This window comes from Mus caroli, unplaced genomic scaffold (assembly GCF_978045245.1).
Source record: "Mus caroli unplaced genomic scaffold, Mus_caroli_1 scaffold_6, whole genome shotgun sequence".
Classification (NCBI taxonomy): domain Eukaryota; kingdom Metazoa; phylum Chordata; class Mammalia; order Rodentia; family Muridae; genus Mus; species Mus caroli.
The window spans coordinates 47,826,082-47,849,897 of record NW_028227261.1 but is presented as its reverse complement, the minus strand read 5'-3'; the positions used below and the strand labels follow the sequence as shown (position 1 = coordinate 47,849,897).

Below are 23,816 nucleotides of genomic sequence, written 5' to 3'. Positions count from 1 at the left end.
TGAGCCAGACAGGATAGCGGCATGGCCTGCTGAAAATGTGTCTAGCACGAGCTGGGAGACAGCGCCCTGTGAGGTCGGGGGCCTGCCTATAAGAAAGGCATGTGCCCAAAACAAAGTCGAGTACCGTGTGACCCACGCTATATTCTCATCATCCCAACCACTACCGTACCTAATATATAATCCCATGGCTTTCTGTGCAGCCCCACAGTTAGGTAGCCATCACCGCTGCCTAGGCTTTCTCTAAGAATCAACTTATGGACTCAGTTTCCCAACTGTGGCGTGGCAGGGCTTGCTGGAGCTCTGCCCAGATTCTTGGTGCTGTGTTTGGATCTCCCCTGTGTTTTGTCTTATTTCTAACAGTCCCATCTGAACACTCTTCAGACAGCATCCCTTGGCATTTCAGAGTCTGCTGGCCAGGGGCTCAGCAGTGGCAGAATTTCCCCTGCCCACAAGTAACACTTCAAGCAGTTTTCCGTCAGGCAGGGCTGCCCTGGCCCAGGCAGATGTCATGACCTTCTTGACTTCTTGCCTTTCCCTGCCCTTCATTCCCAGCTCCCTCACCTGACCCCACCCAAATCATATCCTTACAACATCACTGGACTTGGAACCTCACCTTTGGCTGTGCCTTTAAGGACCAACCTAAGACAATAACCTTGGGCTCAATCAGTTTGTCCTCAAAGGCTTGCATGGAAGAGCAGCTATAGTTGTGCTAAATTAGGAATCAAGGCTATGTCCTAACTGCATTTAGCTTCCCAGGCTAAACACTTCCTGATGGACAAGAAGTAGCCACTGGAGGTAGGGGGAGCTACAGGGCTCTGCTAAGCACCAGGAAAAGAAAAACTCGTCAGGAAGCTGGGCCGCTGTGAGGTCAAGGAGAGCTGCTCTCATGTCAGATAACAGTGAGAACCGTGAGTCGGTGAGAGCCGTGGTGAGCAGCAGGGTAGCCTGGCATGAAGAATCCAGCCATCCGTGAGTCCAGAGCTACCCCACCTGAGGGCCTTGGAGACCTCGAGAGGAAGTGATGGTTACTGACCTGTTCCTGTCCGTTAGCTACGACATGGTGACTACAGACAGCCAATAATCCTGCTTGGCAGTGGCTTTCTCCCATCCCTGCATCTGAATCAATGCTAGTCTAAGGCTCTGAGCAGCACTGTGGTTGAAATAATATCACCCTAAGATGGCACCACCTGCGTGGGCTTTGCCGCCTAGTCCTCCATGTTGATGTTGGAGATGCCTGGATGCCTTTCAGACATGCAGTTAGAGAGGCTGAGCTCACAGACCAAAGCAACGCAGGTGCAGTCTAGGCTGGTCCAGGCTGGTCCAGGCTGGCCCTCTGTGCTAGATGTTGAGCCCGCTGGTTTCCTTTCTCTTCCTGCAATGCAACACTGATCAGAAGGGACCTGGAGAGAGAGGGTTTGTTTGGCTTACATTTCCAGGTCAGAACCCATCACTGAGGGAAGTCAAGGCAAGAACCCAAGCAAGAACTGAAACAGAAACTAAGAAGACATTCCTTGCTAGCTCCTTCACAGGCTCATGGTCAGTTGGCTTTCTTATACAGCCCAGACTCCCCAGTGCCACCCACAGTGGGCTGGGCCCTCCTACATCAACTAGCAATCAAGAAATCCCCCACAGATATGCCCAAAGGCCCACATGGTTGAGACAGTTCCTAACTGAGGTTCCCTTCTCCCGGGTGACTCTAGATTGTTTTGAGTTGACAGCTGACGCTGTCTCCGTTTGAGTTACTGTTGCTATGGTGAAGCACCACGATCAAAGGCAAGCTGGGGAGGAAAGGGTTTATGTGGCTTCCTCATCATAGTCCATCACTGAAGGAAGTCAGGACAGGAACTCAAGCGTGGCTGGAACCTGAAGGCAGGAGCTGATGTAGAGGCCATGGAGGGGTGCTGCTTACTGTCTCAATCATTCATCGTGGCTTCGTCAGCCTGCTTTCTTATAGAGTCTAGGACAACCAGCCAGGGATAGCACTGCCCACAGTGGGCTGGGCCCTCCTCATCAAACACTAAGCAAATGCTCTACATACAACTAGATCTTAAAAAGGCATTTTTTTCAACTGAGATACCCTCCTTTCAAATTACTCTAGCTGGTATCAAATTGACACAAAAGTAGCCACTACAGGAAGACAAGGAACTTAGAACAAAGAACTTCAGTTAGAAGGGAGGGTCTAGAACCCATGTGATGCCCACACACGGAGGGAGGCAGACTAGGCACAAAGTAGAAATTAGTAAGGAAGGTGTCAGCTGAAGGCCTCGAGCTGTGGTTCTCAGCCTCCCTAATGCTGCCACCCTTTTAACATCGTTCCTTTTGTTGTGGTGATCCTCAGCCTTAAAACTATTTTCATTGCTACATCATAATTATAATTTTGTATGAATCACAATGTAAATACCTGAGCTTTCCAATGGTCTTAGGTGAGACTGTGAGTTCTTTGATGCCCCATTGGGGTCATAACCCACGGGTTGAGAACCATTGGCCTGAGTGAATATATGCAAATGGGGTTAGAAGAGAGAGGAAACAGAACAATATCGTAGGTAACCCCAACGTGTCACCTGCCAGGAACCCGAGAGGAAGCTGAAACAACAGCCTCTTGGGGAGAGACAGTACACCTAGCAGCAAGAAGATCCGGGCTGACTCCTGCAGTGTGGAGGCAGCAGGGAAGGTCATCTGCACATAAGGTGCTACAAGACCAAGAGGCCTGGAGACATCTAGGGAGCCCCTAGTACAACAGGGGCCGAGCTTCAAGGACTATCTGTCGTGGTCAGCAGGACAGGGTCGAAAAGGGCTCTGTGGCCAGCATGAGAGTAGAGAGGAGGAAAGAGTTTTCTGTGGAGGATAGCTCAGACCTCAGTAATAGGAAGCTGGTGCTGGTGAGAAACATCCATCTTGTCTTAAGAGCCCAGCACAAAGCCTGACACACTGTAGACGCCCAAATAATGTACTGACGCTGTAGATGGAGCTCAGGCCCTGTCTGCTGTTGCAGATGGTGGCTGACATCACTCCATGACTGATGTGAATACGCCATGGTAGTAAAAAGAAATCACTCCAATTTGAGGCAAAAAAAAAAAAATGTCTAAGAGCCAGATGTAGAAAAACACTGACTTAATTAGTGGCTGACAACTGGAGTGGCAAGTTTCAAACCCAGGTACACTTCGCTTATCAGAGGGAGGTGCCAGGATCTCTCTGTTCCTTGAGGGCAGCTGTTGCAGGGCATACTGGACAACACTGGGAGACAACTCAGTGCTTGCTGGGTAACCAGACTGTACCTGGTCTGTGAATGTGGGAGATCGGCCAGGTCAGGTCTATACCAAGTGTCCCGATGAATCTGCTGCCAAGAGGAAGTAAAGAGAAAGAGAAAACAGAAGGGGGGATGAAAAATGGAGGGATGGAGAGAGGAGAAGGGAAGGAGAGAGGGAGGAGAGGGGGAGGGGAGGGAGAGAGAGGAAGGGAGGAAAGGAGGAGGGGGAAAGAGGGAGAGAGAGAGAGAGAGAGAGAGAGAGAGAGAGCGCGCACCAGCAAACAGATTTTCTGATTCTCATTTTTAAAAGAAAAAGATGAAGAAAAACCACCACCCAGCAGCTAATTGTTCGCAGGCCGGTGCCTGTGCTAGCTCAAATGCAAAGGCTGACATGATAAAATGTTAGCATCTTGCGATCTGCTGTTAATAAAATGTAGCACAAAGGCACAGAGGGGTTTTACATCTGCTAGCAGGATGCTGCACAGCTTGGGATGCCTCTGCAGGCCACCTACCCCATGGCTGGCTCCAATGCTCAGCAGTAGAACCCAGTGCTGGGCTCAGTGAGGCTGTGTGAAGGGAGGGTTCAAAGTTCCAAGATGGAGAGTTGGGACTGGGGACTCGGGCTTGCCTAGATTCCCTCTGGAGATCAGACTGGCTGGCTACCCATCCCTGGCCAAGGGTTGCTGGGGACAAAGGGTCAGCACAGTGGCCCTCCCAGGAGAAACTTTTAAGAAATTATCAGTAAAAACAAAAGATTAGAAACTAGTAGGAGGCTGGCTGCCCACACTGAGTAATTTCTATTCAATAAAATACCACACGGACAATAAGAATGAAGTTCCCTAAGTTCAGATACAGATGGAGACAGGGGAGAATGAGGGGCTCTGCAGAGAAGATGTCTTGTTCGTCACGAACTTCTCCCTATAACCCACTGCTTTCTTCAGTGATGCAAGTAGGTCACAAGTCTAAGATGAATGAAGTATGACCCGGTCACGAATAGAAATCAGATATTCTTAGGTCACCTTACACTGTTGGGAATATCTGAAGGGTTCAGTTACAGCCGCACTTTTAAGCTCTAAATCGGGGGCCACTGCTAAGCCTGGTTACTTGGTGTTAGTCCAGAAGTGCGTAGCTTGGTCTTTATTTTGACAGGGGTAAGAAACGTCACTGATTTCCTCCATAACCTCTTGGTTGATTTTTTTTTTTCCATGAGTGTTGTTGTAAGAGGGACTTTGTCAATGGCCTCACCAACTGACAGAGGCCGGTGACACAGAATGACAAAATCAGTATCAGTCATCTACTGCTGTGCAAGGTCAAGAAACAGATCCCAGTTGGGTGTGGTGGCACACACCTGCAACCCCGGAACTTTGGAGAAGGACATAGGAGGAACAGGAGTCCAAGGTCATCTCTGGATAGTGAGTTTGAGGTCAACCTGGGCTACATGAGACCTTGTCTTCAAAATGGGAGAAAGAAAAGTGTGGGAGATGTGAATATCAATGTATCTGCCTGGAGTAGAACACAGAACCCCAAACAGGCCCTCAGAAATATACTTGGTTGGTTTTCCACAAAGGTGCAAAGTATCATGAAAGAAACTAGAGCCACTAGGCATCCACACGTCCCGAACTGGACCTTGTTCCTCCACTAAATGAGCAAACTGGGTGAGCACAGCAGTTTTGGCGCGGTTTTACCCCACTGCTCTCCACAATACTGTGGGTGGGAAGGCAGCCAGTGGTGCGTAAGACCCCTGTGCTATCTCTCACAACTGCAATGACCCTGCAGTTATCTTTAAAGTTTCCAGAAAAACCCTGTGTGCGTTCAAATCATGCCCGAGGTGAGCCCGAGGTGAGACAAGAGGGAGGTCTGTCGGGGGAACAAGGACGAGAGTAATACAGGTGGGGGCGAATCCTGTTCCTAACACACACGTTTATTACCAACGGTGTAGTTTTAGCTGTTACCTACATTTATAACTGACCATTTTTAAAGCGGCCTGGAGAGGGCCAGCAAGATGGCTTACAGGGCAAACGCATTTGCCACACAAACCTGAAGACTTGAGACTCTCAGAGCCACGATGGCACAAGGGGAGAAGAGCTTCCCACAAGTGGTTCACGGCACGTGCGCATGCACACACACCAGCATCAGACATGTACTATAACAACAACAACAACCGGAGAACGTGAACAAATGGCCACGGGGAAATTGTTCTAGTAGAAAGCAAAGTGTTTCCATAGCAGAGCGTTAGTGTTGCTCTTGCTGCAGGGAGACAACCCCACCCTCCCCACCCCATCCCCGGCACAGGCAGGCTCGGGCTTTGTCTCCAGAGAGGTTGCAGGACATCTCCCATCCCATTCTCAAGAGATGGAGAGATGGCTCAGCGGTTAAGAGCACTGACTGCTCTACCAGAGGTCCTGAGTTCAATTCCCAGCAACCACACGGTGGCTCACAACCATCTGTACTGGGATCCGATGCCTGAAACAGCTAGAGAGTACTCAGATGCATAAAATACGTAATTCTTTAAAAAAAGAAAAAGAGAAACTCTGAGGCCACCACAGTGGACAGCTTCGCGTCGGTGAAATATAGCCGTGAGAGACAGAGAGTCGGAAGCCACTTGTTGGCCGTCACTTCGTCTTGGTCACACAAACATGGGCAGGCAACCAGTGATGGCAACCTTCTGACCGGTGGGTGAGTGTACACCTGGAACCCCACGGGCTTTTTCCAAATTGCTTCCCCACCATGTTTACTTAAAAGTGGGTACCCACCTTAGGATTCTCCCAGGCCCTCTGTGTGCTGGTGAGTGGTGGGATTCTCTGAGGCAGATGACCTCAGGCCACACTGCTGGATGGTCGCAGAGTACAAGCACGTGTTCTGTGTCCCAAAGTTCTCAGATAGCAAGTAGGACAAAACGAACCGTTAAACTCTACAGCTGGCACCTGGGGCGGGTGTCACATCTCCTCACTCTGAACCATGCTTTTGCTTGGGGCTCTGCCACTTACAAACTGTGACTTGTGTAAACGGCTCTCTTCACTTCCTTTCCACAGTAGGACTGACTGACACCACGTAGTGGGGCTGCAGGGTGAACAGGAATGAGTGCAATTCTTGGCTCAGTATGGGGTCTCAACAGGAAGACGGACTCTCTTCCTCTCACCCCTGAGAGGCCCTAGCAGAGCAAAAATGGACCAGAGTAGATGCAGCCTGATGACTATAGCAAGGTGATTCAGCCTCCAGTGCCCCCGCAGTCCACAGGACGCTCTGAAAATCACTCCTTCACTCACAACTGTGGGACTAACCAATGTGGAGTCCAGAGGTGGTGGCACCGTATCTGGCCTCCGGTAAGCACAGTCTGGCGAGGACAAGTCATTGGTTCTTCAGAGCCTTCTAACCCGGGCTTAGGGGTTTAGGGCCAGGTCACAGGCTTTCTTTGAGAATAATTAAAGGATGACTGGGTGACTCGCATGCGCAGAAGCACAAAAAACATGTAATGCCAGGAACACGCGGAGGGTGGTATTTGAAGACAAAGAAAAATGAATTGCCCAGAGGCTAGTGATCACATAGATCATGTAGTACAGAGATTACACAGCACACAGTATAGGGGATCGTCGGGGTTTTGTTTGTTTGCCTTTTGTTTTTTGTTTCCCAGAAAATTCTCACATCTCTGAGAGTCGCTTCAGCAATTGCGCCCAGGATCCCCCACTACTTGAGCTACACCAGCGAAGCAGCTGCGCTGCGCCTGGGCAGAGACAGTTGCTAGGCAATAAGCCCCGCCTCCAATTACGACCAGCTCGCCCTCTCGTGACAGCATCCTGCCACTGCATTAGACGCCCGAGGAGGATGGAGGACCGGTATATTTATTCTTGTACATTGGAGTTAAACCTGGCGTCAGGACCGCCACTGAATATTCCCTTTCATTCCCCCCTGCTTAAGTCTGGCACGTTGTGTCCATCCCAGCGCCTGTGCTGGATAGCAAGGAAGGGAAAACCAGCCAGGCGGGCAGTAGGTCCAGCAGGTCCCAGTGAGGGGGTAACATGCAACAGACTGCCTACCTTACTTGGTAACCCAATACTATGAGCCACTTCTGGATTGTGGGGTGACTGACCCAGATAATTGAGAAATCGTCCCAACTTCCCAGAACCCCTACAGAAGGGATATTTCTCAGGAAGCTAGTGTCTTTTCCCACAAACTCCATAGGCTAAGCACTCTTTCTTGCATTAGTCTGGATGTGGGTCCAGGGGTAGTTCAGGCACTCAGTGTCTTGTATATCTGTGCTGATCAGACCTGAGAAACAGCTTATCCGGCTTAGAGCAACGTAGCTGGAAAATTCTTCAAAATGTGGAGTCTAAACAATGTAATTTAAAGGGGGGGGGAGCTGGAGAGATGTCTCAGTAGTTAAAAGCACCGACTGCTCTTCCGAAGGTCCTGAGTTCAAATCCCAGCAATCACATAGTGGTTCACAACCATCCGTAATGAGATCTGACGCCCTCTTCTGGTGCATCTGAAGACAGCTACAGATATAATATATATAGATATAATAAATCTTTAAAAAAAAGCCATGTCACTAACTTGGCTCCTTTTGCTCTACTGATGGACCAAGGGTCCTGTAAAGGCTGGGTATATGAGGTTAAGTGGAGAAGGCAGGTCTCCTCCCATAGACCCAGGTTCCTGAATCTCTATGGCCTGGAAGAGTTGGGCCAGCACTGGGGAGCCTGAATTCAGTCCACGGGCCAGCCTAGTCTAGACTCAGTGCAGCTCTGGGTCAGGCTGAAGTCAGTGCTGACCTGCAGGCCCCAGATTGCTGTTTACAAGGTGTCTGCCTTTGCCCCTGAGAGCAGTGACTGAATCACCCTTATAACCGTGCTTGCTCCACTGCCTTCCAGCAAGAGAGGTCCTGGCTCTGGGTCCTCACCATCACGCCTGTTGAGATGGGGGAATCACTTCTCAGTGACCCTGGCACCCCTGTCTGAAGACCTAAAACATGCTTGGACTCTTGTGGATTCTTGCATGCAGACAAGACAGCACGGGTATCAGCCCACGCTCACCCCAGGACCCTTCACTCCGGCTCCCTCTTTCCTTCTGTCCCCCATGGGGGGCTGCGTATCTATTCTTTACCTCACTCTTGCACCCCAGTTCAAGTAGGCTTTCTTTGACTAGCTCCCCCATCTGTGTGCCCCAATATTAGCGACATCGGACTATCTGCCCCTCCCGGCAGACGCCACGACTCTCGGGCAGCGCCAGGCCCAAGCCCAGTTGCGCTTCCTTTTCTCCTTTCTTCAGAACTGGGGAGCAACCCCGGGGCCTCACACTGAGTCTTATTTTTGGACTGTGACAGGGTTGCTTTATAAATGAAGGAACACGCCGTAAGAGAGGACAGCAGCTTGGGACCCTTAAATAGCAGGAAAGGATCAAGTTCTGCTTTTAAAAACCATGTTCCTCTGCAGAGACCATAAAAGGAGCTAGAAAAAATACCGTTGACATTTCAAAAGCTTTTACAGCCATTTCCTTAAACTCTCCCTTCTTAAAATCACCACAGTAGAAAGGGAAGCTGAGGCTGGAGGATGCCAAGTTTGAGGCTAGCCTGGGGGTACTAAGTGAGGTTCTGCTTCAGAACCCACCCAACAGTCTTGACCGTGACAATGTATGTAACCCACTCAGATCATCTCACTGGGGTCAAAGACAAGAAGGGCAGACAGGGAGACTTGGCTCAGCAATCACAGAACCTGAACCCAGGCATCCCGGGCTCCCCAGCCAGGGTCCTGCCCAGTAGCCTTCTGCGAGCTTGCTGTGAGGATTAAGCAGAAGAGCTTTCACAAGGATTTCTAATGCTCATTTTATTTAATACTGTCCCCAGAGAACAAATGGCCATTTTATGCTCCGGGAACTGCTGCAGTGCCCGTGAGTTCCCCACCATAAGAACATCAAATGCTAAAATCTACATTTTGAAATGAGAAAGGATGCCTATGCTTGAGTTTCCCAGGGAAGTGAAGTGGCTCAGGCGTCAGGACGCTCACTCTCTGGAAGAGGACGAGAGGCAGTGTTGGGCAAAGGTGGATGCTGCAGAACCTGCTGTCAGCATCTCAGGCCCTGGCACTTGCCCTGCACTGTCTGGAAGCCTTGGTGTTTGCGGTACCCAGGCTTGGGGTTCAGGCAAAGGGGGCAGAAGGCTGAACTGAATGGTGCCTTCTGTCCTGAGTGAGGCTTGGGGAAATCAGGGGCCACCTCTAGAAGTGAATTTCATACATGGCTCAAGATGGTTAAATTCATTTCTAAACTTGTGTTTCACCAGCCCCCACTCTTTAAAGGCCCTGCCCACCCCAGACATTCTCTCCCTTTGTACACCACTTCAACACCCACCCAGGATCCAGAGAACCTTGGAAACCACCTTTGCCCTTCTAACCTGAAGTAGGAAATTAGCTGCCTTCTCACACCTATCAGCATCCTTTCTCCCTACATCACATGAACATGGTGAAAAAATAACTCCCGCCATCTATGCCCGTCCCCACCCGGTGGCCTTCCAGGTGGCCTGCAGCTTAGTTGGACTGCTCCTGGGGAGAGTCCTGGCTGGGCTTGCTGGGTGCTTCTGCATCCTGGTCATCTGCAAGGGAAAAAGGAACAGCTGGATTCAGAAAGAGGGTGAATTACCTGTTCTCAGGTACAGCTTTCCTACAAGGCCTTCTCTTGTGCCCAGGCCCCTGTGGAGAGAGGCTCTGCATTCTTCTGCTGGGCAAGAGACTGGCTTCTAACCCTGGCCACGGGAACAGACTTGAGTCCCCCTGTCCAGTCTGGCTCTTCATAGCAATGAACTTCCACCTGCCCTTCTGTAGCAAGATGCTCAGTGGTCAGTGGCTAATTTCATGAATGCCCTGCCGGCTTCTGCCTGTGGTCTATCCTCAGGAGAGTCTCACAAGGCAGAGGCCACTACTTGTTCGCTTCGGTAGGTGCTGGACCTGAAGCACCACAGAGAATGCACTTGTCCAAGGTCACATTAACTATAGTACAGGCAAGAACAAAGCTCACAGGCCAGCAGCCAGTGTGCTTCAAGTCGCACTACACTAGCCGCAAAGCAAGAGAGCCACAGGTCTCAGTTTCCTCTCCATAAACTGGAGAGCACCAGACTTATCCAGTTCAATAGACAGTTTCGATATTTATATTAAAGAGCTCTTTGGATTTTCCAACTCTTTCCAAACCATAGGAGGCTGAGAAGACTGAAAAGAGTTAAGCCTTAGAAACCTAGAAGATGGCTTGCAGAGCTGGGTCAGGCCTGCAGAGAGAGCTGGGTCAGGCCTGCAGAGAGAGCTGGGTCAGGCCTGCAGAGATGGGTCAGTGGTCAGGAACCTTTGCTCCTATTGCAGCAGACCTGCGTTCAGTCCCCAGCATCTATGTTGGACCACTCCTAACTGCTGGTAACTCTAGTTCCAGGTGCCCTCTTCTGGCCTTTACAGGCACCTACACACACACACACACACACTAAAAAAACTAAACTAAAAAGAAACCTTTAAGCCACAAGGGCTCTCAAAAGAAAGCCCAAGAATTGGTGGTATGATGGTGACAGGGACAGCTGTCCCCTGAGCTTCATGTGCACCTGCAATCATACATGCATAAAAAAATAAGTATTAAAAATTGAATTTCAGAGAAAGAAGAAAGAAATCCCCAGGGCTGGTGAGCTAGCTCAGCCGCTGAAGTGCTTGCCTTCCAGCACTGAGTCTGCCCCTCGGAACCTGAGCCTGCTCCCTGGAGGCCCTGGGAGGCATGATGCTGTGTGCCTGTAATCTCAGAGTGAGGGAGGTGGGGACTGGAGGATTCCCCAGCTCCCTGTGCCACTGTAGCCTAACTGGTGAGCTCCAGGCCAATGACAATGAGATGTCCTGTCTCAAACGAGATGGACCATGTTCCCAAAGGTAACCCCCAAGGTTATCCTCCGACTTCACACGTGTGCTTATGTATATGGATGCTCACCCCTAACACACAAACATGCATGTTCATATGCATAAAAATAAAATATCAATGGTTTTTAAAAGTTAAAAAGACATTACAGAGTGTTCATAAATACCAAATGACCGCTGGCCTGTGAGGGGGATGGCGCTGGGGGCAGAGCCTGAGGCTTCGTGCTCAGGAGTCCCAGGCAGCAATGGCAGAGCTGCCAGACAGACTCTTTAGCTCCTGTCCAAGGGACTTGGAGGATGACAACAGTGCTCCAGCATGGCTCCTGCTGTGGCCATAGGTTCATTCCTGAGGAGGAGTCCTGGGGCCTCTCACTGACTGCGCACACTGTGAACATGAGCACACTTCCCCCACACCTCGCCCACAGTAATCCTGCCCTAACCTCCATGGGTTCATGCTTATAGACTATGAGAGGGCTGTGGGAATGAGCTCAGCCCATGGCCCCTCTTCCTACCCCTACTTCAGGACACCTCTCCCCTACAAAATCTTCCCCATCATGTGGAAGCAGGAATATTCATGTCTTACTGGCATTCTCCTTGTCTGTATCGTAGGTCAGCGAGAAAGATGGTGGAGATGGTGGCGGTGGTGGTGGTGGCAGGAAGTGGAGAGCAGAGAGGTAGCCTGGTGGGAGGTAGTGGGGCTGTTGTGGCTGGGGTGGGGTTGCTGGTAGTGGTGGTGGTGGTGGTGGTGGTGGCGGCGGCGGCGGTGAGCAGTAGGTTGGCTGCAGGTCTCTGGCTGGCTCTGACACCTACATGGACACAAGGAATGAGGGGCAGAGAGGGAGACAGTGAGCCAGGCAGGCCGATCAATCACATCTTTTTATTTCTCAAATGGGGGGGTGGGTCCATGTGGGGTTATATACAACACACACACACACATGTGCAGGGCACTTGGGACAGGGCATCCAGCAGACACCTCCACAAGAATGCAGGCAAACAGCTATGTGAGCTGAGCCTGGGGGCTTTCCCCAAGGGATCTGGGTGGGCAGAACTCCCCCAGGGTGCAGGGCTGGGAGGAAGGAGGATTGCTCTCTGGGCTTTGTCCCCCTCTCCTGGGCAAATGGGACTAGAGAAAGCACACAGAATAGCATTAAGTAGGCAAGGATAAAGACTGGGGTGTCTCTGGGTGTCTGGAGCATGTGGCCAAGGCAGGGCCACATGAGTGAAAATAGTCTCCTGCTCTTAGGTTGGATCCAGCCGTGACGAACATGGGAGGGGAATTGTCAGCATTGGAATGCCAAGCTCCCAGACAAGTCTCTCCTTAGAACAAAGCTCCTGCCTGGGCCAGTATGGCAGCTCAGTCCCAAACACGGGCCTGAGTCGCACCTTTCACAAAGGTGTCTGGTAGACCTGTCATTCAGAACCCTGCCCTGCATGCCAAGTCCAGACTTCTGGGTAAACAGACGATGTGCTGCAGGCTACACTTGGTCACAGCCTCTCTTTGTCTGGGGGCCAGTGGCACCTGCTCTCCTGGACTGTGGTAGAGGGCTGACGGGAACAGCCACATCTTTCAGGCTGGGCAGTAAAGGGTGGCATGGGAGTCAAGAGCTAGGTTTGCTGTACCTCGGGGACACACTTGAGATAGCAGAGCATGCCTGGGCTTGAGGCAGGGCATCTCTGACTCCATACCAATCAGCCAAGTGTGCTGCATCCCAGGCCTCATTCACAGTCCTGTAGCACTGGAGCTCGGCAGCAGGAAGACGTCTTTGGCAGCTGCATTGCACGGGTTAAGCCTACAGTCTTCCCTGGGCTCCAAGTCTGAAGAGCAGACACCACACCCCCGGCCCATTCCCCCTTATGACAACCAGCTCTCTGGGACTGAGGGCCAGGGAAAGTGATAAGGGCGGCTGGGGTAAAGACAGGCTTAGACAGGAGTCAGGCTCCAACTTACCAAGCCGCTTCTATGGTAGGGGCTGCAGGAGACATGCCGGAAGCCTCTTTGTTGAGGGACCCCCAGAGCAGAGGATGAATCCTGGCCTTCCGAAAGTGGAAAGGACTGGTAGGGTGAAACAGGGACGCAGGCAGGGCACTGCTTGAACGGCTCTCTCTCAGGGTTCCCAGCTCCTACCACATGATCAGACTTGAATCTCAGAGGATGCCCTAAGAAGATAAACAGAGAGGGGAAGTGTTAAGAACACAAACCTGAGGGGTGAAGCATTGCATTGCTGTCTCCCGGGCAACAGCGAGATTGACATAACCGACTAAAGGAGTCTCTAGTCAGACATCCCACTGGGCTTCTTTATACTCTTATACATACACAGATAATGTATTCTGGTCACATCCACACCCGTGCCCTCTCATCCCCTCTCCTTGTCACTGATCCTTTCTGCCATTTGTTCTCTTTCTGCCTTGACATCTCTTTGGGTATGTATGTGAACCAGTAAGATTAGCTAAGGCTACTTTCAGGAACATGGGTGGCCACACCACTGAATAATTAATTAACTATTAATTGCCTACAGATCCTCATGACCCTAACCCCGTGCAAGGCAGTAGGCTGCCAGTGAGCTAGTGAGTAGAACGGACAAGCTATGTTTGCCACACTCCACCCCTTCTCCTGGCTCTTGTGCTCTTTCCCTCTCCCCTTCATGCTGTCCCCTGGGACCTGGTGGAAGTGATGGTGGAGATTCCATTTGGGCTGAGCATTTAACACTCACCCTACAGCCCTTTAACCACTTCAGAGTCTAACAGTAACGGCCATGCAACACTAACAGCAACACTCTAGCACACCGGTGAGACTCCCAGTCCCCTCCTTGGTTCAGCGCTGTGTTGGGGAGAGACAAAGCCCTTGGCTTTGGCTGCAGTCAAGCTGTTCCCTGGGGTTGGTGCATCAGGAGGGGACAGGACGGGACGTCTAAGCCACCGTGTGGTGGTTCTCACCCACCACTGGACTCTGCTTCAATTTCCGTCGCTGGCAGTGCCGGTGTGAACGGCACAGCCCAGGCACTTCCTCTGCAGTCACAGACACCATCTCTCGTCTTCATTTTTAACCCCACTGTCCCTGAACACTCAAGCCATGCTGTTTTGCCCACATGCAAGGGCCCACCTCTCCTACTTAGTAAACTCTCTGGAAACGCCTCCCAAGATGCATCCAGACACATTCGTGTTTTCCTCATCCAGGTTTCTCACCAATCCAGCTGACAATCGAGAGTAGCACCATCAGGGCCAGCAAGATGGCTCGGCATGTAAAGGCACCTGCCACCTAGCCCGACAGCCACTGCTCCATCCCAGGGACCCATGAGATAGAAGGAAAGAACCGGTTTCCCAGAGTTGCCCTCTGACCTCTCCTCCACACGTGCTGGGATTAGCCACAAGTGTCCCCTTCTCCCCACCTCTTTATAACACATTTTAAAGTCCCTGTTTGTTGAGAGATGAACACACATATGCCCTCATAGGACTGCTGGTTTAGGTCTGTCTTCCTCATCAGACAGATAGTTCCTTGGGGAGAAAGATTTCTTACAAAATATCAGAAACATTAAGGATGATTAGCATTGGAGCGGAGTGTGGTGGCGCATGCCTTTAATCCCAGCACTCGGGAGGCAGAGGCAGGAGGATTTCTGAGTTCGAGGTCAGCCTCGTCTACAAAGTGAGTTCCAGGACAGCCAGGGCTATACAGAGAAAGCCTGTCTCAAAAAACAAAAAACGAAAAACAAAAAAACAAAAAAACAAAAAAAAAAAAAAAAAGAAAGAAAGAAAAGAGAAAAGAAAAGAAAAGAAAAGAAAAGAAAAGAAGAGAAAAGAATGGTTAGCATTAATTTCTGAAAGTCTGCTCTTCAAGGAAGGAACTTGTCCAAGGCTACACACGGGCATCCCCTCGACTCCGACTCTTTCTACACAGCCCTAAGGAAAGTAACCCCCTCTACCTGCCCCCCCCCAAAAAACCCCCACGTCTTCATCCCAAAGAGCCACATTCCAAGAGCCTCAAATTTTACATTACTTGAAAACATACTTCAGGGGCTAGAGAGATGGCTCAGCGGTTAAGAGGTTAAGAGCACCGGCTGCTCTTCCAGAGGTCCCAGGCTCAATTCCTAGCACCCATGTGGCAGCTCACACCTGTCTGTAATTCTAGTTCCAGAGAATAAAACACTCTCACACAGACATGCATGCCGGCAAAACACCTATGCATTATAATAAATAAATTATAAGATATAAATATAATTAAAAAAAAAAACTCAAGAAATCTACTTCAACCAGGAAAGCAACACAGCATAAAGAAACAATGTAATTTATGCACAAAGCGAGGAGTAAAAAAAAAAAATCTTAGTGAACCAGCCCATCCCCCTGGCCAACTAGCAGAAAGTTTTATTCCCCACCACATCAGGTGAAATAGAACAAGCGAGTGTGAGTACAGGTGCGTTAGGCTAGACACTGCAGTTAGGATAAACTAGCCTCGGCCCAGTGAAAGGAGGGCGCGCAGGCGCAGTCTAAGGTGAACAGCCACTCAGAAAAAGACTCTCCAGCAGGAGAAAAATGGCAGGCGGGGAGGGGGAGGGGTTGCCACGCAGGCGCAAGAGATCTAGACCTGGAAAGGGGGGAAGGGATGCCGTGCAAACGCGCTAGAGGGGCCACGGAAAGGCGCCACTGCCAAAGCTGCCCAGCTGCCATCTTTTTTTCCTCTTGCAGAAGTACAGAGGCGGAAAATTGCATCTCAACGTAACCCCCCTGCGCTGCACATTCTTCCCCACCAGCTTTTTCCCATTACCATCAGAAGCCACCCACCCAAATCCTTGTCTGGGAACAGGTTCTCAAGCGGGGTTACCTGGGGAAGGCGCCTTTCCCACCCCGGCACCAATCTGGGACTCCAGCTTAGAACCGGAGGCTGCTGGCCTGGTGCAGGCCGGAGGAACCGTCGGCTGCACGAGGCTGGGCTTACCGTAGTCGGCGAACGGCAGTCGGGGCACGGGCCGCACTGGCCCTGGCCGCACTGGCCCTGGCACTGGCACGGGCCGCACTGGCAGGTGCTGATCCGGGTAGCAAAGCTCCGGCCTGGGCGCCTGTGCCATGAGCAGCCACGCGGGGGAACGGTCGCGCAGTCCCCCCGGGGCCCCTGGTCCAGGCTGGAAGGTGCTGGGGCCCGGGCGGCCACTTGGGCCCAGCTGGAAGGTGCTCGGGCCTGGGCTCGGGGCCTGCGGGGGCCTCTCGAGGAAGCAAGTGGCCGCGGGGCCTGGCCCAACGCCTCCCGGAACCGCCCTAGGCAGTGGGCAAATGCTGGAGCTCAAGGCGGTGGCCGCTGCTGCTGGAGCCCTAGGAGGCAGCAGGGGACCCTGCGTGCCCACGGTTGCCACCTGCTCCTCAGCAGCTTGGGTTCTCAGAACCTTCTGGGCAGCCATGATCTTCTGGCGCTCGGTGATCAGGTAGCACTTGTCACAGATGCACTGCTTCCAGCGGCATTTGCCCGTATGGCCCTTGACTGGTACCAGGTAGCCATGGTTCCGGCACCTAGAGCACTTAGGGGCTCGAAACATCTTGTGGTCAAGCTGGGCAAGCTCTGCTTCCAAACGCAGCCACCACTTCCCGAAGCTGCAGAGCGAGTGAAGCAGGAATGAGCGGTGCCCCCATAAGTCCTTGGTGCTGGGGACATTGGATACACTTGTAACAAAACAGCTCACAGAATGTCCGGAGAACTGCAATAGGGCTCTTGCATTTTTTCCACTTTCTGTTGTGTGTGCGTGCTAAATTTACGGTGTTTCTGTGTGTTGGGCAATGGTGTACGGCGTAAATTCAAAATGAAATACTTATTGCATGTATGTCATACGAGTTATTTGAAGTTTTCAGCACTTGAATTTTCAAACTTCCTGTTCCCGCCAAATTGTAACTGGAAATTAGTTTTTTTTTTTTTTTTGAAAAAAGGCGGACTTCTACTCAACGGTCGAGGGTTTTAAAACTCCCAATGAACAGAGCTGTTAGTAAACCCGTACTGTTGGAAAGTTCCAGAGAACACCGTGTTTTTCCTCCCCGAAGCAGCTGCTGCTGCTTTCATCTCTCTCCTCTGTAGAGAAAAAGAGCAGTTCTGCTTCCAGAATATTCTTCGGCGCTTAGTGCAGTGTTGGTTACTTACAGGCATTGCAGAAACCATGAGTTTTTGAGTCCCGTTTGTGTAAGCACTAGGGTCTGAAAAATGCATGCTTAATAATGTTCTAAAGTAAAACATGATAGTCCTGAACTAATTTGAATTATTGGGTTTGGTTTTGGGTGTGTGTGTGTGTGTTTGTGTGTGTGTTTCTTGTTTCATATAGTCTTTTACTTGTCTTTATGAAGCCAAACAAAACTACTTAAAAAAAAAAAAAAACAACTCCCTAGCCACTGGAAAGACATTGAGGAAGCATGCATACTTCTCTCAGGAAAGGGGGCCATATAAGTAAACATTTTCAAGAACCTTCCTCAGACATCTGCTCACCCAGTGTAGGGCACACAACTCGGTGTGTTCAGACCTAACTTAGCGGGGCTTGCGCCTCCAGGATGGCCTTTATACCCAGAATCTACCAATATTACAAGGAGCCACAATTTGCTTGTTTTGTGACAAAGCATGTGTTCAAGTCGGTTCACTCTGAGAGAAGGGGCGCTCCCAGCTTTGGAGAGTAATCCCACCCAAAAGAAAAAAAATCACATACATGCGCACACACATGTGCACACACACACACAAGCACAATCTCCATGAAAAAAAATCTAATAACCTACATACAACCTGTCATTTAAATATATATACATCTATGTGTATACACACACACACACACACACACACACACACACACTATCTGCCTCCTGAGTGCTGGGTTAAGGGCATGCACCACTACACCAGGCTGTGGTTCTTTTTTTTTTTTTTTTTTTTTTTCCTTTTCAAAAGAAATATCTATTGTGTCTTTCAAAAGGTTTTCAAAAGGTAAAGACAGGCAGTGCTTTAAATAGGCCATCTCAGAGGGCTAGAAGCAGCGCGACTATGTTAAGATCAGAACTAAAAAGACTACAAAAGTGGAACTATATCCCTACACCGTGCAGATTCCCTGGAGCTCCCTAAAGCCAGAAAGAAGTCTTACTCCACTGCATTAACTGTAGGATCTGTCCCAGCTGAGTCCCCGCGGTGGCCATCCTGACTCAGGCTGCTGCAGTTTTGAACCTCAGCAGAAATCGCTGTGGGACGCGGACACCATCTGCCCACTTCCCTCTGGAGAATGCACTGCAGTGACTCTATGGGGGGAGATGGGGGTAAAGCCCGGGTTTCCAGCACACCGCCTTCGGCCGTGGGGTCAGACAACTTGGCTGGCGCTGGCTGGCAACTTCGACTGCGGATCTGTACACTTCCAGTTCCCGCCATTACGGCGCCCTTGACATCACCCATTTTCTGGAAGGAACAAAGCCCGCAGCGGCAAGATCACGGTCTTTTCCGACCACCACTTCAAAGATTGGTCGGTACTTTGAGAAGAGCTAGCCTAGAGACGGCTCACTGGTGTAGAAACTCAGCGGCGCCTCAGAAAACAGCGATTCTAGCTCATGTGGAAGCCGTGGCTGACCGAGCGAATCTTTCATCCCTGACCCGGGGTTGGGGAAGACCTGGCACTGAGTCGCCTGAGCCTCCTGACTGAAGAGTCTGGGGTGTTTTAATTCTCGTGAATTTAGTTATTTCTGTAAAGCAACCAAAATCTTAGAAAGGCGGGCACATGGCACAGGCTTCCTAGTGGCTTTGTTTGTGCTGGGCATGGAACCTGGGCCTTGAGTATGTTAGGCAAGTTATCCAACTAAAATCCCATCTTTTATTTTCCCTTCTTTCCTTCCCTGCCTCCCTGCCTTCCTCCCTCCTTTTTTCTTTGTGTAGAATCTAAGTGAAGTTACTCAGGCTGCCCTGGAGCCCCTCAAGAAGCCCTGCTGTGGACCCTGAACCCCAGATCCAGCTGACTTAAGCTTCCCATTAGCTTCAATTACAGCCAGATCCAGCTACAAACATTAATGACGGATATTAAGTTATTCATAAATTTATTTTTATAAAAGTGTGGCACTCTTGAGGGGTGTCATCTGAAGTGGGTAGGGACACAATAATAACTAAGCTTAGGGCAGGATCTGCTCTTTTGTTTTGTTTTGTTTTTCAAGACAGGGTTTCCCTATGTAGCTTGCTCTGTGCACCAGGCTACCTTTAAACGCACAGAGATCCTCCTGCCTCAGCCTCCCGCATACTGGGTCTAAAGGTGTGCGCCACCATCCTGCGGCTCTGGATCAGTTCTGTTTAAGGAGGTATTTGTGCTTACTAGCTAGCTAGCTTCTGTGAGCTTTACACTGCCCTGCTGTGAAATCTTTCTGGTGATGCCAGGGTGTAGAGTCTGCCTTGATTTTCAATCTCCGATTGCAACTCTCTGGTGGTAGCGTCCGTGTCTGTGTCCGTGTTCCTGTCGTAGTGTTCCCTCCCCCTCTCGGTTCCCCGTGCGCCGCACCCCCTCCCCCCACCTGGGGCTAAGAAGTTGTTACCATTCTGGGCTCATTAGACTCTTGAAAGTTACGGGGGGGGGGGGGGGGGCGTTCCATAAAACTTGGCTTGTTTAAAAAAGTTTTCCTCATCTCTGAAAGTGGGCAAGAGCGTATTCACTGGGTTGTCATTTCAGGAATTTTACAGGAAAATGGCACCATTCAAAGAGTCTAAGTTTTAGATAGGAAGTAACTTTAATCCCAACATTCGGACCTCTGAATTCAAGGCAGGCCTGGTCTACAGAGTTCCAGGACAGCCAGGGCTGCACAGAGAAACCCTGTCTCAAAAACAAAACAAAACAAAAACTCAAAACAAAATCATCAACAACAGAACAAGCAAACAAACAGAGGACAATAGTCTAGCTTTGTCTCTGCCCTGCTCTAACACCTATGTACACCTCACATTTTAAAAACAGGCCGCTTAGATGGAGGGCAGGCGCTCTTTCTCCAGTACTGACCAATTCAAACTGTAAAATTTTCACTGACCTTGTTATTTAAAACTATACCTAAAAAAAATATCACAGTTTTAGGGGCTCTGGTGGCAAGAGCTAGCCAGGGCACTCGGAGGTCAGGTGCCTATGACCATACATCCTTCACGGGTGTGGGAACTAGTGGGGGTTTCTTCTCACACACCAGAAAAAAAAAGCAGCCTTGGGGATACATGAACCCGGGTGGCAGGAGTGAACAGTGAGCTTTTTGTCCCCAGGTTCAGCTGCTGGGGGAATCCAAATGGCAAGGTTACCTCCCAAACCAGCAAACTACAGCAAGTTACAGCCTTCAGAGCCCCAGGTGCCATGGCCCAGAAAGCCAGATGGAGTGTCCTTTGAGGAAGGTGGCATTATCTACATTACTGACTCAAGCGTTATCAACTGAAGGGCGGGCAGGACTCAGCTAATTCCAAGCAGGGATGTGACTGAGCAGGCAGGATCCACTGAGCACCAGCTGCCCCGGGCAGCCTGAGCCAGAGGGGTGTTTGGCTAACCCAGCGGGTGTTAATGGCTTAGACAGAGCTGGAAGCATGGCTTTACAAAGCCAAGCAGTAAGCAAAACAGACGGAAGGGAGACAAGGCTTTCATGCTGATGCCCACAAAGGTTGCTCCTGGGAAAAGGCAAGAACGGTCTTAAGAAATAACAGGAAGAAGCTGGTCCTGAACATGGCCGCTGATGCTGCCTGTCCATTGCTCTGGAAAGAGACAGGAGACAGAGTTGATTCAAACACTATGCAGTGCCCAGGACTACTTTTTAATTTTTAAAAAATGTGTGTGTGTATATGTCTTTGTGTGTGTGTGCGTGTGTGTGTGTGTGTAAGCTATAGATAGACACTGGATATCTTTCTCAATCACTAACCATCTTTTTTTTTTTTTTAAGATTTATTTATTTATTATATGTAAGTACACTGTTGCTCTCTTCAGACACTCCAGAAGAGGGCGCCAGATCTCATTACAGATGGTTGTGAGCCACCATGTGGTTGCTGGGATTTGAACTCTGGACCTTCGGAAGAGCAGTCGGGTGCTTTTACCCACTGAGCCATCTCACCAGCCCCCCATCTTATTTTTTTAAGACAGAGTCTCTCGATGAACCAGGAAGTAAGTGATTCAGCCAGACTATCTGGCCAGGAAGCCCCAGGAATATATATATATATAGGAATATATATATATATAGGAATATATATATATATAGGAATATATATATATATATATATATATATATATTCCTGTATAAGAATATTTGATCACATTGTGAACCCTGAGATTGTTATTTACTGAAAAAAAATGTTTCTAGTTATGAAGTGGGTAGCCCTTAGCGCACACCTTTAATCTCTCTGGCTGGAATACAGACTCACCTTTAGCACACACCTTTAATCCCAAACAATGAAGGTCAGGTAGAAGGAAGCAGCCATGCTTGAAAGTGATGTCTAATTGAGTGGCAGACAAAGTGGTGAACCAGAGAAAGGTATGAGAGAATAGGATACGCCCAAGTCTCATGAGAAGAGAGAGGTAAGAAATCTGCTTAAGAGAGAGGAGTGTTAGAGAGAGAGGAAAGGAAGGAGGCAGTTTCACTGGGAGAGTTTTGCAGAGTCAGGCTGCAGAGAGAACAAGCTAGACATAGGTGAAGTCAGAATGAGCCATAGAATGAGACGGAGCCAGAAGATTAGAACAGATTGCCAAAGTTAGTATGAGACCAAGCAAAGGAATTCAGGAGAGACAGAGACAGACAGACAGACAGACAGACAGACAGACAGACACACACACACACACACACACACACACACTCACAGAAAACAGATTGAAACAGTCAAAGCTCAGAAAAAAAAAAAAAAAAAAACAACCTAGAAAGTGTGAACTTATTCAGCAGCGAGTCTCAGAGGCTGAAAACATTCTAGGCCTAGATAAGATTGTACAGAGGCTAGAAGCTTCCAGGACTAGGCGTAGGTTAGCAGACAGAGGCAGCAAGCCTCAGAGACAACGATCACCTCAGGTGAGTAGACGTTACTTTTATGTCTTCCTCTTTGTCTCCTGAGCCCTGGTGTCACCGACATGTGCCCTTGGTTTTCCGCAGGTGCTGAGCATCTAAGCTCGGGTCTCTGTGTTTACATGGCAACCGCTTCACATGGCAACCGCTTCACTGAATGATCCACCTTCCCATCCCACCCCAGCAAGACTGTCCTGGTGGAGAAGGTTGGATCCATTCCTTTCTGGAGATGCTGTGGGATCTGATTTCTTTTGCTTCAGCCATCCCAAAACCTTGTTCCCCACTGTGATATCTGTGATAAAGTAATCTATGTGAGCATGGCAGCATCACACTGCGACTCCGTGGGACAGGTGAATGAAGAGCTCTCACTCCTAGTTTGCCAGAAGTGACAGGATGATTTTCTGTATAAAATAATTCCTGTTCACCAGAATAGATTGAAATGAAGTTGTTTCTATTTGTCAAACTATAGAAATTTGAAGAATTCTTGTTCCTGTTAAAAACATCAAAAAAAATTTTTTTTCTTAAAGTTCCCTACATCAAAGATTGGGATGTTTTGAATGGGTTTTTCAAGAGAGGAAATGCTTGTTATAATAATAAACCACAGTACTTAACAGAAAATTGTTAGCTATCCTGACGAAAATAAAGATTTTAAGAGTTCTTTTGAATATCATAGTCTCAGTAAGGGTTTTCAATTTTTCTGGGTGAAATTCTAGGTGCAGTGGGTGCTTGTCTGGTACACGTGAGATCCTAGGCCTAGTTCCCAGCACCAGAAAGAAGAAGACATGTTATATTTACTTTATTTATAGTATTTTATTGTGTTACATATATATTAGAGTCATCGAGTTGTTCATTGTGGCAGATGCATAAGGGTTGCTGCAAGTCTGAGGCTAGCCTCGTCTACAGAGGCCAGCCTGTTCTACAGAGGCCAGCCTAGTCTACAGAGGCCAGCCTGTTCTACAGAGGCCAGCCTAGTCTACAGAGGCCAGCCTAGTCTACAGAGGCCAGCCTAGTCTACAGACACACAAGTCTGGAGCATAAATTGCATCATTCCACAGCTTAGCAATACCACAGACTGAAAGGCTAGACTTTGTTTGCATTATCAAATTTAAATTTGAACATCAGGTACTGGTGGACCATCAGGCCCGAGGCAATGTTTATTCAGATTCTACATCTGACCACCCAAGCTCTCTTCATGTCCTCATTAATAATTGAAGAGAAATGCTAGTCAAAGTGAGCTTTTTTGGAGTTAACATATTTTAGTCTTGTTAAATACAAAATGCTTCTGTGTTCACTTCACAGCTGGAAGGGCAAAAGATACCCATGGCGATATGAATTTACATAGTGCTTAGAAAATATTAATAAACAACTGTATATCTTTTAAATCAGTAGTCACATGACAAGGTGCAGAAAGCCTGGGGTTATAGAATAAACAAACCACAGACGTTTATCCTCTTCCAACCTCCATTTGTGTAGGCAAATTTCAACAGTGCTGTATTTATTTTATTCTTGGAAATTCAGGCAATTTGAAAGCTTTGTGTTTTTAGGTTGAGAGCTGATTGCGTCTCAGGCTGCTGCCTTTTAAAAGATAAAACACATTTCTTTAAAAGACACTGGCGTGATATAAGAGAGAGAAACTGGATGTCAAAAAAGGGTGGGTCCTTGAGAACAAGATGGGTCTATACTTGACAATATTTTTTTTCTACTCTGATGGTTTCGTCTATTTT

General features: G+C 49.2%; 1 protein-coding gene across 1 annotated transcript; it reads right to left on the bottom strand.

The window, feature by feature from the left end:
* Positions 1-9,061: 9,061 nt before the first annotated feature.
* Positions 9,062-16,762, bottom strand: Dmrtb1 (DMRT like family B with proline rich C-terminal 1). Its single transcript, XM_021160799.3, has 4 exons — positions 16,043-16,762; positions 13,064-13,272; positions 11,699-11,921; positions 9,062-9,827 (listed from the first exon to the last, which is right to left on the bottom strand). Exons 1-4 carry the CDS (start codon positions 16,632-16,634, stop codon positions 9,763-9,765), a joined length of 1,089 nt encoding a protein of 362 aa, XP_021016458.1. The 5' UTR covers positions 16,635-16,762; the 3' UTR covers positions 9,062-9,762.
* Positions 16,763-23,816: the final 7,054 nt, after the last annotated feature.

Excerpts from the sequence above, each read along its gene's own strand:
- Dmrtb1 (XM_021160799.3), bottom strand. The coding sequence starts at position 16,634 with ATGTTTCGAGCCCCTAAGTGCTCTAGGTGCCGGAACCATGGCTACCTG. Across the intron at positions 11,922-13,063 it reads CCTACCATAGAAGCGGCTTG|GTGTCAGAGCCAGCCAGAGA; the intron begins GTAAGTTGGAGC and ends GTGTCCATGTAG. Across the intron at positions 9,828-11,698 it reads TACAGACAAGGAGAATGCCA|ATGACCAGGATGCAGAAGCA; the intron begins GTAAGACATGAA and ends TTTCCCTTGCAG.